Below are 14848 nucleotides of genomic sequence, written 5' to 3' on the forward strand. Positions count from 1 at the left end.
GCACACTCGTGGGCCTCAGACCATGGCTGCCCCCAGGGTGGGTGGGGGATGCTGGAGCTTGGCTGCTTGGATGACAGTCCCCGAGAGCCCCTGCCTGCCTTGTCCTCTGTCTGGAACCCCGGGCACCCTTGAACTTCCCTTCTGATCCCAGAAGGCCCCGCTGGACCAGGAGAGGGGTCAAATGACCAACTGAGGATGCCGGGGGAATCTGGGCCAACTTCACTGTCAGGAAGGGCAAGTGCCACCTACCGCCCTTTGGCGTCTCTTCCCATGGCACAAAGCTGGACGGATGTCACATACGCATGGCTTTTCCGGACTCTAGGGAGTGTGGTCTCTGAAGAGTCGGTCTCTCCTGCTGCTCTGGCCCCTACTTCTGGCCTCCCTCAGGAAAGGCCTGCTAATAGCCTGCAGACCCCCTGAAGAGCATCTCCTCTGGATGGTCCCTTGCATGACTTGACTGTCTGCTTTCCCCAAATTTCAGTCAAGGCCAGAACTTGCCCATTTCCCAGTGACAGTGCCCCTGGAAATCTGGAGGTGTGTTTTCGTGGTGGTGGTACTTCCGTTCTCATAAATGTCCTCCCGCCCACCGTCTCTCCCTGCCCTCTGTGTCAGCCAGTGGGGCACAGCATCAAGCAGGAAGGAGCCCCTCTAGTGGGTAAGATCTAGGGCACAGGCGTCCTTATCCCAGTTTACACACACACAGAGTCTGGGAGCATCCCACCCCGGGGCAGAGGCAGGGTGTCTGATGCCAACTTGGGTGCTCTTGAGCAAATGTCTTGGGCATCCCTGGGGGTGGGATGGATTCCAGCTTCCCAGGATTATGAGGGCACATGTTTCCAAGAACCATCTCTGGGGAAATGCCACCCCCAGATGCAAGCTCGTGGGTGCTGGAAGGGAAGGTAGAGTAGGCAGGGGCTCGTGTGGGTGGGCTCCCGGGGGGCCTGTGATGCCTCTGATATGTTGCTGAGTGTCTTTTCCAAAAAGCCGCTCCTGCCGTGACTCATGGGAATGAGCAGACGTCTTCTCTCCATACTGATGAGGTCTCATTCCCCTCTTGTAAATATTTGATTAGGGTTTTTGAAAAATGGATGCTGTGTTTGCAAGGCGGCACCAGAAGGGCGTTGTTCCTTTTCTTGTAAGCTGACGGGCTGCGGGCTTCCGGGGGCTACCAGGCTTGGCTTTGGGAGCGGGTTCCAGGCTGCTGCAGCCTCCCCTGCAGGGACCCCGTCCCGGCTCAGCCAAAGTGGGGCTTTGAGGGCACCCAGCGCCTGAGGACGTCAGAATGGCAGAGCTGTGAGCTGTATGTTAGGGCTGTCAACCGTTTTTGACCAGGAACTGTGGTAGGAAAAGCACTTGTCTTTTTTGCACTGTGACTCAGTACACCTTTACGTGGCTGTCTATTTAAACACAAATATATTTGACTGAGGCGCCCCTTCCCTGCTATGCTGTACTGATGTTTTCTGTTCTTTTTTCCTTTCCTTTTTTTTTTTTTTCAAATGTGGTTTGACCCTTCAAAACGCAGTTTGAAAAGCCCTGCCCTTGGCTAAATGTGCACTGGGGAAGGAAATGGCAACCCACTCCAGTGTTCTTGTCTAGAGAATCCCAGGGATGGGGGAGCCTGGTGGGCTGCGGTCTATGGGGTTGCACAGAGTCGGACATGACTGAAGCGACTTAGCAGCAGCAGCAGCAGCAGGCTAAAGGTTTTTCATCCAGGTTCCATGAGAGGGTTTCAGAAGGGGTTTTTATGATGGAGATTGTGATGGTGGTGATGATAGTGGTGGTGGTGGTGATGGTTATGACGGTGGTTATGATGGTGGTGCTGCTGATGGTGGTGGTTCTGCTATTGACATGGTGATGCTGATGATGGTTATGATGGTGGTGGTGATGGTGATGGTGATGGAGAGGATGGCAGTTGAAAAGCATTGGACCAGGCCCTGTTGAAAGCACTTTACCTGGATTAATTGTTTTCAAAGTCGTATTGAGGCAAATGGTGTTGTTATTATGCCCATTTTACAGGGGGGATAATTGAGGCATAGAGACACTAAGCCACTTGCCCAAGATCACGTAGGTAATTAGAGGTGGACCCATTCTAACCCAGGTCTGTATGATCCCAATATTCCCTCCAGTTCAGTTCAGTTGCTCAGTTGTGTCCGACTCTTTGCGATCCCATGAACCGCAGCACGGCCGACCTCCCTATCCATCAACAACTGCTGGAGTCTACCCAAACCCATGTCCACTGAGTTGGTGATGCCATCCAACCATCTCATCCTCTGTCACCCACTTCTCCTCTTGCCCTCAATCTTTCTCAGCATCAGGGTCTTTTCAAATGAGTCAGCTCTTCACATCAGGTGGCCAAAGTATTGGAATTTCAGCTTCAGCATCAGTCCTTCCAATGAACAGCCAGGACTGATCTCCTTTAGGATGGACTGGTTGGATCTCCTTGCAGTCCAAGGGACTCTCAAGAGTCTTCTCCAACACCACACTTCAAAAGCATCAATTCTTCGGCGCTCAGCTTTCTTCACAGTCCAACTCTCACATCCATAGATGACCATTGGAAAAACCATAGCCTTGACTAGACGGACCTTTGTTGGCAAAGTAATGTCTCTGCTTTTTAATATGCTCTCTGGGTTGGTCATAACTTTCCTTCCAAGGAGTTAGCATCTCTTAATTTCATGGATTCAGTCACCATCTGCAGTGATTTTGGAGTCAAAAAAATAAAGTCAGCCATGTTTCCACTGTTTCCCCATCTATTTGCCATGAAGTAATGGGACCAGATGCCATGATCTTCGTTTTCTGAATGTTGAGCTTGAGCCAACTTTTTCACTCTCGTCTTTCACTTTCATCAAGAGGCTTTAAGTTCTTCACTTTCTGCCATGCGAGTGGTGTCATCTGCATGTCTGAGGTTATTGATATTTCTCCCGGCAGTCTTGATTCCAGCTTGTGCTTCCTCCAGCCCAGTGTTTCCCATGATGTACTCTGCATATAAGTTAAATAAGCAGGATGACAATATACAGCCTTGACATACTCCTTTTCCTATTTGGAACCAGTCTGTTGTTCCATGTCCCGTTCTAACTGTTGCTTCCTGACCTGCATACAGGTTTCTCAAGAGGCAGGTCAGGTGCTCTGGTATTCCTATCTCCTTCAGAATTTTCCACAGTTTATTGTGATCCACACAGTCAAAGGCTTTGGCATAGTCAATAAAGCAGAAATAGATGTTTTTCTGAAACTCTGATTTTTTTCGGATGCCCTCCAAGTTGGGTGTAAAATCGTGTGTATGTTGGGAAGGGGGTGTTTTCTGCAGAGAGAACCCTCAGCTTTCTGCAGACATGCTAAGGCAGGCCTGGGTCAGGTATGCCTGAGGGAGGAGGCACCTTCTGAGGGGGCTTTCCCCAGGGCTGCCCACCTCACTGCCTTCCCCAGCCCCGGGCACCTGGTCTCATCACATGCAGGGTGCGTCCTGAGGTTGGGGATCCCTTGGGACAGCCCAGACCTGGGGGTGCAGACAGCTCTCTGTGTCCACCCTTCACTGTCTATTTCTCTCTCATGGGCCCTGTGGGCAGATTCCCAGGTCCCTACCTATACGGGTGGTTCCTCTGGTACCCACTCATGGCTTGGGGTCCAGGATCCCCACCCCCCACCCCAAGAGCAAGGCAGGAGCCACAAGTCTCCCTCAAGATCTAAACTTAGCCTGGTGGGGGCTTGGGGAGATGGTAGCCTGGCATGTACTGCTTGCTTTTAGTAGTAAGTTTTTCTGGGTGGTACCTGGGGGCTTTCATTCCAAATGGAGGATCATATCCAGCCTTGAGGTTTTGGCTGCAATCCCAAGACAACAGAAAGAGTTCTGTTTGACATCCTGTTCACAAGCTCACTCATTCATCCAGGCTGTCTCTCTCAACACTGGTCGTTGAACAAACATCTGCCCTTCCCCCGGGCAGGTGCTGGGCATTTGGGGTGAGAGGGAAGATGGAGGAGACAGGACTTTGAAGGAGAAATGTGCTATGGGAGGGGGCAGGCAAGAGGAGGGGAGGGACCCAGTGTCCCAGGCAGGGGTCACGGGTGAGCAAAGGCTGGCAGCAGAGGGGAACCCCACAAGTGTCTGAAATGGGAAAGGACCTTTGCCCCCAAAAGGCCAGTGTGGCCACTCACCTTGCTCCTTCACAAGCGTACGTTCCAGGATTTGACACTGCAGGCTCAAAGGCTGCAGGGAGAGGGGGTCAGATCTGGGTTCCAGAATGACTTCTACACTGACCACGGTGTGACCCTGGGGACCTCCCTTCCTCTCTCGCTGAACCTCAGTCTTGTCCAGAACCTACCATGGTGGGACTAAGTCAGTTCTCAAATGCTGTTCCCTGGAACCCCCAGGGTTCCACAGAGGGGCACTGGGCAGCTGCCAACAAGGCAGAGGCAGTGGGTCAATAGCCAGGGGTGTCAGCCTCCCCTGGGGGTGCTTATGGGCCATGAGGGGGATTTTAGTGGCAGCTCTGGGCACATGAGAGGCTTTGAATGTGAAAGCCCAGCCCCATGACCAACTTGTACAGAGTATGTCGGCAAATGGTGGGGAGGTGCCCAGCCTGGAAGTCTTTGCACCTGGGCCCAGATCCCTGAGCCAACTCACTTCTCTGAGCCTCTGGTTCCTCATCTGAAAAATGGGAATAATCCTAGCCCTTAATTCACTGGGTTAGGTGAACCCTTTCCTGCAGTGTAATCAGATTGCTGTTGTTCAGTCACTGAGTCGTTTCTGACTCTTTGTGACCCCATGAACTGCAGCAGGCCAGGCTTTCCTGTCCTTCACTATCTCCTGGAGTCTGCTCAGATTCATGGGCATTGAGTCGATGGTGCTATCCAACCGTCTCATCCTCTGTCGTCCCATTCTCCTCCTGCCCTCAATCTTTCTTAGCATCAGGGTCTTTTCCAATGAGTTAGCTGTTTGCATCAGGTGGCCAGAGTATTGGAGCTTCAGCTTCAGCATCAGTCCTTCCAATGAATATTCAAGATTGATTTCCTTTAGGAATAACTGGCACGTGGCAAAAAGTAGGTGTGCAGGGAATGCTGGCGATAATTTTTCCATAAAACAGGAAGAAAGAGACCTGTCTGCCCACCTTGCTGCAGGTGTGAAGGTCCCTAGGGTGGCTGATGAGGGGGTGATGGTGGTGATGGTGATTATATCAGTTTCCTAGGGCTGCAGAACTAATTATCACAAACCACGAAGCTTAAAACAACAGGTGTCAATTCTGCCCAATTCTGGAGACTGGCAGTCTGAAATCAAGGTGTCACCGAGGTTAGTTCTTACAGAGGGGACTGAGGGAAGATCTGTTCCCTGTCACTCTCCCAGCTTCTGGTGGTTGCTGGAAGCCTGGGGATTCCTTGACTGGTAGACAATCACTCTGGTCTGGGCAGCCATTGTCACATGGCCCTTACCGCTGTGTGTCTGTGTTTTCTGAGGACACCAGTCACTGGATTAGGACTGTTCTAATCAGGTATGACCTCACCTTGATTATGTCTGTGAAGACCCTACTTCTAGATAAGGTCACATTCACAGGTATTGGTTCATACTTCCACATACATTAATATTTTGGGGGAGACACAATTTGACCCCCAATGGTGATGATAGTAATGAAGGGGTGAAGGTGTTGGTGGTGGTGGTGGTGGTGGCGATGATGGTGATGGTGACGGCGATGATGGTGACTTTGTAGATGCTAAAGGGCTGTGTTAATTTGGGGATCTCATAATGGCTTAGGCCTAAGAGCTGACTCTTACTTGGGATACTTTCGTTGTCAATGAAAACCCAGTGCAAATGGCTTTCTATTGGCCCATGTAACTGGGAAGTGCAGAGGTGTGGGGGGTGTCAGACGCAGTTTGATCCAGCTGCTGTCCTGGACCATGTGTTCCAGCCATCTCTCTTTAGGACAGTTTAACAGGTGCTGACAGCTCCCAGGGTAGGAAGCTCACTGGTTGATATGCAGCTGTGACAGCGTTCCTTTCTCTCATCACTGAAGGAAACATCTGGAGTTGCCTCCAGCTGGAAGGGTCAAGGTCACATGCTCCCCATTGAACCCATTGATGGGGAATGACTTGCATGGATCCATCTGGGGCTGAGGTGGGCAGCAGCTTGGAATTCTGTTCATTGGTCTCTGTCCACCTGGCCCTGACCTTGATGTTGAGGGTGGACTCAGCACTGTGGAGCTCCTGCTGGGACCTTCGGGGTGGAGACAGGAATGAGCATTCCCACCCAGGACCCTCTGTCTCTTGGTGGGGGCTGGGAGAGTGACAGGGAACAGATCTTCCCTCAGTCCCCTCTGTAAGTCCCCACTGGCCCCAAATGTGGGAAGGATGATGGATGAGCATTTTCCCACTGTGGGGACAGGTGAGAGTATTCTTCTCTAGATTTCCTTAGAAGTGCTTAGAGCAAGAGAGGTCTTTGGCAGGAGCTTTTTTTTTAACTTTCACTTAAAAAAAATTACATGAATATTTGGTTGACCCAAAAGTTTGTTTTTTCTATAACATATTATGGCCAACCCAATAATATTGTTCATCATAGAAAAAAGATATTTTTTTTATTAGTGAAGCAAGAGGGAAAATATCAATAACTGGGAGAAATATCAATAACCTCAGATATGCAGATGACACCACCCTTATGGCAGAAAGTGAAGAGGAACTAAAAAGCCTCTTGATGAAAGTGAAAGAAGAGAGTAAAAAAGTTGGCTTAAAGCTCAACATTCAGAAAACTAAGATCATGGCATCTGATCCCATAAGTTCATGGGAAATAGATGGGGAAACAGTGTCAGACTTTATTTTGGGGGGCTCCAAAATCACTGCAGATGGTGATTGCAGCCATGAAATTAAAAGACGCTTACTCCTTGGAAGGAGTAACCTAGACCAGCCTAGATAGCATATTCAAAAGCAGAGACATTACTTTGCCAACAAAGGTCCATCTAGTCAAGGCTATGGTTTTTCCAGTAGTCATGTATGGATGTGAGAGTTGGACTGTGAAGAAAGCTGAGTGCTGAAGAATTGATGCTTTTGAAGTGTGGTATTGGAGAAGACTTTTAAGAGTCCCTTGGACTGCAAGGAGATCCAACCAATTCATCCTAAAGGAGATCAGTCCTGGGTGTTCTTTGGAAGGAATGATGCTAAAGCTGAAACTCCAGTACTTTGACCACCTCATGAGAAGAGCTGACTCATTGGAAAAGACTCTGATGCTGGGAGGAATTGGGGGCAGGAGGAGAAGGGGATGACAGAGGATGAGATGGCTGGATGGCATCACCAACTCGATGGACATGAGTTTGAGTGAACTCCGGGAACTGGTGATGGACAGGGAGGCCTGGCATGCTGCGATTCATGGGGCCGCAAAGAGTCGGACATGACTGAGCGACTGAACTGAACTGAACTGAAGCGGGAAAAGGTGCGTCAGGCGCCTTTCCTGGCATTCCAATGGTTAAGAATCCAAGCTTCCTCTGCAGGGGGCATGTGTTTGATCCCTAGTTTGCGAACTAAGATCCTGAGTGAGACGAAGCCAAAAACAAACAGACAAGACTGGTCATTACCTGGGCAAGAGTCTAGATGAATTTACACTTTGAATCCCCATCCGGGTGGACACCTCCTGGGTGTGAGGTCCTGGGTATCCGACTGGTCCTGATGGCTGAGTGGCACTGAGGCCCACCTTTCCTGCCTCTCATCACCCCCACTCTCGATGGCCACCTCTGAACCCCCTGCTCTTCTCCTACAGGCAGCCCTGGTTTTATGGCTGGGGTTTTAACCTCCCACGTGGCCAAGCGCTGCTCGAGAAATGGAACCTCATTCCTGAAGGCGTGGACGTCCTGATAACGCACGGACCGCCCCTGGGTAAGACTCATCCGCCCCCGCCTCGGGCTCCTGGCCCCTATGCCTGCTCGTGCTGGGTGGACACAGGGCTCTGGGTGCTGGGGCCAGGGGGTGCTGGGCCTATCCAGGGGGCTGCCGAAGGGCTGTTCTGAGTTGTGGTGCTGGGGTGCCAGTCACCCCACTGTTGCTCTCATTTCCTGAGCACCTACTGTGTGCCAGGGGCTCCACGTGTTACCTCCTGGACTGCTCATAGCCAGGTGGTAGGGTCAGACTCAGCTACCCCTTTCACACAGGTGGGCACTGTGGAGCCAGGAGTGTCAAAGACCTGAGTTCTGGGGGCTGAATACCACAAGGTCACTCTCACCAGCCCCCATCCTGTGCACCCCTCACCCCGGGAAACCACCCACCCCAGCAGTCTCCAGCTTTCCTCCCAGCCCCCATGGCCCCCACTCCGGTCCAAGCTGACAACACCACTTGTCATCCCAGATGGGAAGGGTTGCCAGGTGAAGCCCAGCGCAGCCCCAGAGTCCCTCGCTCCGATACCTGTTTTGGGAGAAGCTGTCCTGAGCACCTATGTGTGCCAGCTGACCAGCCAGCACACTTGGGTGCCTGCTCCACCCTCACTAAAGGTTCCCCATTTCCAAATGGAGGGAACCTGGAGGCCCAGGGCCCTGACATTGTTCAGGCATGACCTGTGGCTTGTAGTGGGCTTGGAGCAGGTTTCTCATTTTCTCCCTCCTTCTCTCCGTCTCCTCCTTCGCTACTTTCCTCCTCCCCATCCATTCCCCCACCAGCATCTTTTGAGTTCCTGCCTCATCACGTCTGCTTCATATACAACACACAACCCCTGCTCTGGGGATTGCCTGTGTGCTCAGCCCAGCCCAGCTGTTAAATGAATTGTTGAATGTGGCACAGACAGGTTAAGTGACTTGTCCAAGGTCACACAGCCAGCAGGTAGCAGAGCCTGGGACTTAAACCCAAGGGTCTGCTGCAAGCCTACTTCCCTCCCACTTCCTGTCTCTCCCCTCTTCTTCCTCCCCTCTGTCTCTCTCTCTCCTTTAAGTCAGGTCCACTGCAGCCTGTGTGATTCTTTGCAGGGTCCGTCTTCCCCTCCCCGGCAGTTTTAGGAACCTGTTTCTCCCGCCCAAGCAGAGAAGGGGCTGAGCTGAGCCCTCATTGTCCTCTTGGAGTAATCAATTACTCTTCGTTTGTGTAGCCATGTGAGGCTAATAAGCCGCCACCATATGGGCGGCTCCGGGAGGCTGGCCGTGCGAGCAGACCCAGACGCGAGCATGTGCCTGAGGCTGCAGTGAATAAAGAGGGCATTTTCCTGATTTTGTGATGCTTGTTTATCAAGTTTCCGACCTGCAGATTCTGCTCCTGGACTCCTCCCTGCAGCTGGCTCACCTTGGGCCTCACTAGTCCCTCTCAGGCCTCAGCTGGCTTTTCTCTGCAATGGGTGGATACCGGCCTTGAGGCCACTTTGAGCATGAATGGTCTGGAGGCTCTCAGCTATGGAGCCGTCTTCGCTACCCCACCGCCGCCCCGTGTGTTCTCTGTGTGGCCCTGCGAGAGGAGCAGGGGAAGAGGGAGGTGGAGGAGGCCACAAGGCCCCAGGAGGTGCACGCTGGAACCAGGCTTCCCTCCTTGAGGCTGGGGCAGGGCAGGGCGGGTCCAGGACTGCCACGTCCCTGAGACTGCAGAACTGCGACCTGGGCTTTGCGGGGCCAGGGCCAGGCATGCCTGGGCTTCGTCACTGCCCTCCCTCTCTCTCCCCTGCCAGGCTTCCTGGACTGGGTCCCCAAGAAGATGCAGCGGGTGGGCTGTGTGGAGCTGCTCAACACGGTGCAGAGGCGCGTCCAGCCGCGGCTGCACGTCTTCGGCCACATCCACGAAGGTCAGCAAGGGCGGGGGCCGCACACGTGGTGGTTGTTATTGTTCAGTTTCTCAGTCGTGTCTGACTCTTTGTGACCCCATGGACTGCAGCATGCCAGGCCTCCCTGTCCTTCACTTAGCTCCTGGAGTTTGCTCAAAGTCATGTCCATCAAGTTGGTGATGCCATCCAACCATCTCATCCTCTGTCGTCCCCTTCTCCTCCCGCCTTCAATCTTTCCCAGCATCAGGGTCTTTTCCAGTGAATCGGCTCTTCCCATCAGGTGCCTAAAGTAGTGGAGCTTCAGCTTCAGCATCAGTCCTTTCAATGAGTATTCAGGGTTGATTTCCTTTAGGATGGACTGGTTTGATCACACGCTGGTGGGGGAGGTGCACCTCACTGGCTTCTCAGGGGGCGCCTCTTGGCTCCCTTGAACCCGGTCACCTCCTCCCTGGCCAGCGGGAAATGGCCCACCTCCTACATACACTTTGTATCTACATACGCCTATCTACACACTGGCTGTCAGTTACCTATTGCTGAAATGTTTCATCATAGGACCATGAGGGCAAAGTCTGGCAAGACTCAGGGGTAAGTTTTACTTCCTAGAGCCCTGCAACTCTGCCGTGCCTCTAGCCTGAGAAGTCTTCAGAGATGGCAGGGGGCTTTCTGGAGAAGGGGACATTTGGATGTGACCTAGAGAAGGATTGCATTTGGGGGTACACTGTGAGCTGTCTACAGGGCTGGAAGCCTGTCTTCCTGTTCATGTCTCTATGGCCTGGCATACAGTAGGTGCTTAATGAATGTGGAGGGCTGCCTGCCTACCTGAGGGGCTCTAGTGGCACTTCTCCTCCCAGTGTCCCCACCTAAGACAGACATAAGGTTCTGCCTTCTGTCCTGGGGGCAGGACCGCTTGCTGTCTCCACATGGCTGGAGTTGGGGGGGTGTCCATATCATCTCAGGCAGTGGGCAGGGTGGCTGTGAAGGTGACTGGCGATGTCGGCAGCTGCAGTCTTGACTGCCACCCTGTCCCTGCCCTGTCACTGCCCAGGGTTCACCTCATTCGACTTCAGCCTTCCTCACTGGAGCCTAATCGCACCAGTTGGACAGCTCCCTCCTTTGGCTCCTTTTGAACTTTTATCCCACCTGTCCAAGGCCTCTTGGTCCCACCGTACCCTACCATGAAGCACATGGGCTTCCGTGGTGCAGGGGGACCACTGTGGTTCCCCCCAACATTGTCCCCTGGCCTCTTGAACCTCTGTCTGTGTTGGGCTGGGGCTCCTGGGCCTCAAGTTTGTCTGGTTCACATCAGATCACTTTCCAGCTCAGAAACCAGCAAGGCTCAGACCCTTCCCTCTGCATCATGCTGTCAGGGGTGGGAGTGATCATACCTCCGAGACCCTGAGGAGCTCACAGACTTCTGGGCAGCAGATGAGCCGTCAAAGGCGGGATCTGAAAGGTCATGGGAGAGGTGGATGGCGCATGTGCTGCAGGATAATAATAATGCCTGTCGTTTTCTGTAGCCCCATTGTGGGCATGTAACACCATCATCTGATCCAGACCACGCCCTGCGTGATTGTACACGCAAAATGCAGGCTCCAAAGAACTCGTAACCTGTGCAGAGGAGGGGAAGTGTCCCTTTTGGTGTGGAGGTAATCTGAGCTGAAGGTTGAAGAGGATTCTGACAAGTAGATGTGGTGGGAAGAGGGTATGATGAGGACAGAGGTGTGGAGAAGAAAGCCCGTGACAGTGGCGGTGATGGTGACAGTGATGGTGACCAGGATGGAAGTGGAGAGGATGGCGGTGTTGATGACGGAGATGATGGTGGTGGTGGTGCTGGTGATACTGAGCTGACAACAATAGTAGTGACGATAGAAGTGGAGATGATGGTGGTGATGGTGGTGATGGAGATGACGACGAGGGTGGTGCTGGTGATGGTGGCGGTGGTGGTGATGGTGATGATGGTGGTGTTGGTGATGATGGTGGTGGTGGTGATGGTGATGGTGGTAATGATGGTGATGGAGATGACGAGGGTGGTGCTGGTGCTGGTGCTGGTCCTGGTGATGGTGATGATGGTGGTGTTGGTGATGGTGGTTCTGATAGTGACACTGATGGTGATGATGATGGTGGTGATGATGGCGGTGGTGGTGTTGGTGATGGTGGTGGTGATGGTGATAGTGGTGATGGTGGTGGTGATGGTGATGATGGTGGTGTTGGTGATGATGGTGGTGGTGATGATGGTGGTGTTGGTGATGGTGATGATGGCAGTGGTGATGGTGGTGATGATGGTGGTGATGGTGATGGTGGTGATGGTGGTGATGATGGTGATGGTGGTGGTGATGGTGATGGTGGTGATGGTGGTGGTGATGGTGATGATGGTGGTGTTGGTGATGGTGATGATGGCGGTGTTGGTGATGGTGGTGATGGTGGTGGTGATGGTGATGATGGTGGTGTTGGTGATGATGGTGATGATGGCAGTGGTGGTGCTGGTGCTGGTGCTGGTGGTGGTGATGATGGTAGTGATGGAGATGATGATGGCTGTGGTGGTGGTGATACTGAGGTGACAACGATAGTAGTGATAATAGAAGTGGAGATGGTGGTGACGATGGTGATGGTGGTGATGGTGATGATAGTGGTGTTGGTGATGATGGTTCTGATAGTGACACTGATGGTGATGATGATGGTGGTGGTGATGATGGCGGTGGTGGTGATGGTGATGGTGGTGGTGATGGAGATGGTGGTGGTGATGGAGATGATGATGGCTGTGGTGGTGGTGATACTGAGGTGACAATGATAGTAGTGATGATAGAAGTGGAGATGGTGATGACGTTGGTGATGGTGGTGATGGTGATGATAGTGGTGTTGGTGATGATGGTTCTGATAGTGACACTGATGGTGATGATGATGGTGGTGGTGATGATGGCGGTGGTGGTGATGGTGATGGTGGTGGTGATGGAGATGGTGGTGGTGATGGAGATGATGATGGCTGTGGTGGTGGTGATACTGAGGTGACAATGATAGTAGTGATGATAGAAGTGGAGATGGTGATGACGTTGGTGATGGTGGTGATGGTGATGATAGTGGTGTTGGTGATGATGGTTCTGATAGTGACACTGATGGTGATGATGATGGTGGTGGTGATGATGGCGGTGGTGGTGATGGTGATGGTGGTGGTGATGGAGATGGTGGTGGTGATGGAGATGATGATGGCTGTGGTGGTGGTGATACTGAGGTGACAACGATAGTAGTGATAATAGAAGTGGAGATGGTGGTGACGATGGTGATGGTGGTGATGGTGATGATAGTGGTGTTGGTGATGATGGTTCTGATAGTGACACTGATGGTGATGATGATGGTGGTGGTGATGATGGCGGTGGTGGTGATGGTGATGGTGGTGGTGATGGAGATGGTGGTGGTGATGGAGATGATGATGGCTGTGGTGGTGGTGATACTGAGGTGACAATGATAGTAGTGATGATAGAAGTGGAGATGGTGATGACGTTGGTGATGGTGGTGATGATGATGATGGAGATGATGACGAGGGTGGTGCTGGTGCTGGTGATGGTGATGATGATGGCTGTGGTGGTGATGATGATGATGGTGGTGTTGGTGATGATGGTGATGATGGCGGTGGTGGTGCTGGTGCTGGTGCTGGTGCTGGTGGTGGTGATGATGGTAGTGATGGAGATGATGATGGCTGTGGTGGTGGTGATACTGAGGTGACAACAATAGTAGTGATGATAGAAGTTGAGATGATGGTGACGATGGTGATGGTGGTGATGGTGGTGGTGATGATGGTGGTGATGGAGATAATGATGGTGGTGGTGGTTGTGGTATTGATAGTGATGATGGTAGTACTGATAATAGAAGTGGAGATGATGATGATGATGGTGGTGGTGATGATGATGGTTCTGATAATGACAGTGATGATGATGGTGGTGGTGATGGTGATGATGGTGGTGATGATGGTTCTGATAATGATAGTGATGGTGATGATGATGGTAGTGGTGATGGTGATGATGGTGTTGGTGATGATGGTTCTGATAATGACAGTGGTGGTGATGGTGATGGTGGTGGTGATGGTGATGATGGTGGTGTTGGTGATGATGGTGATGATGGCAGTGGTGGTGCTGGTGCTGGTGCTGGTGGTGGTGATGATGGTAGTGATGGAGATGATGATGGCTGTGGTGGTGGTGATACTGAGGTGACAACGATAGTAGTGATAATAGAAGTGGAGATGGTGGTGACGATGGTGATGGTGGTGGTGTTGGTGATGGTGATGATGGTGTTGGTGATGATGGTGGTGGTGGTGATGATGGTGGTGATGGAGATAATGATGGTGGTGGTGGCTGTGGTATTGATAGTGATGATGGTAGTATTGATAATAGAAGTGGAGATGATAGTGATGGTGATGGTGGTAGTGCTGCTGATGATGTCAGTGATGATGTCTCAGCACACGCTTTCCAGGCACTGGGCTGAACACGTGGATTATGTCATTTGCTGCTCACAGCAGGTCGGGAGGAGTGTCTTGCTAATTTCAGTAGCTTGCCCCAGACATCTTTAGCCTCCTGTGGCTAAGTGCCCTCTGACTACCACACCCATCAGATCACCCTCAACTGCTCCGGGTCCTGGTGTCACCTCTCAGCCCACTGTGCTTACTTTCTAGGGTATGGAGTCATGGCGGATGGGACGACCACCTACGTGAATGCCTCTGTGTGCACCGTCAACTACCAGCCCGTGAATCCACCCATAGTCATTGACCTCCCCACCCCCCGGAACTCTTGACTGCCCCCGCGGCCCCAGCCCTTCCCACCGCATCAGCTCCATATGCCTGGCCGAGAGCACGGACCCCCAGCCGCCCTTCCTTCCCTGCACACAGCCTGTCCAGCTCTGGGAACAAGCCCAGCCGATGGGCTGAGGCCTTGGAATGAAGAAAATCACCCCCGACTGTCCCTGGAGTCGGGACCCTGCGGGGCTGTTGGGGAATCTGCACTCATCGCTGATTTCTGTGTGTCCCTTCCATGTGTTCCTTGTTAAAGGACCTACTATGCTCACAGCCATGTCCTGCTTACGTGACGGAGTCTTCATCTGCTCAGTTGGACGCCCTCGTGGGTTTGGGAAGCTGCTGCTCTTGGATGGATTCTGAAGTTCTGGCAC

The 14848-nt window shown here is 52.4% G+C and overlaps 1 protein-coding gene across 1 annotated transcript in view; it reads left to right on the plus strand.

Annotated features, from left to right (window-relative positions):
• MPPED1 (metallophosphoesterase domain containing 1) overlaps positions 1 to 14476 on the plus strand; it is a 71144-nt gene extending 56668 nt beyond the window's left edge. Inside the window, exons 4-6 of the mRNA XM_052641168.1 lie at positions 7727 to 7842; positions 9605 to 9718; positions 14358 to 14476. Of these exons, the coding sequence (XP_052497128.1) occupies positions 7727 to 7842; positions 9605 to 9718; positions 14358 to 14476 (349 nt within the window). The remainder of the gene's footprint in view (positions 1 to 7726; positions 7843 to 9604; positions 9719 to 14357) is intronic.
• The last annotated feature ends 372 nt before the right edge of the window (positions 14477 to 14848 follow it).

Source organism: Budorcas taxicolor, chromosome 5, assembly GCF_023091745.1.
Source record: "Budorcas taxicolor isolate Tak-1 chromosome 5, Takin1.1, whole genome shotgun sequence".
Taxonomy (NCBI): Eukaryota; Metazoa; Chordata; class Mammalia; order Artiodactyla; family Bovidae; genus Budorcas; species Budorcas taxicolor.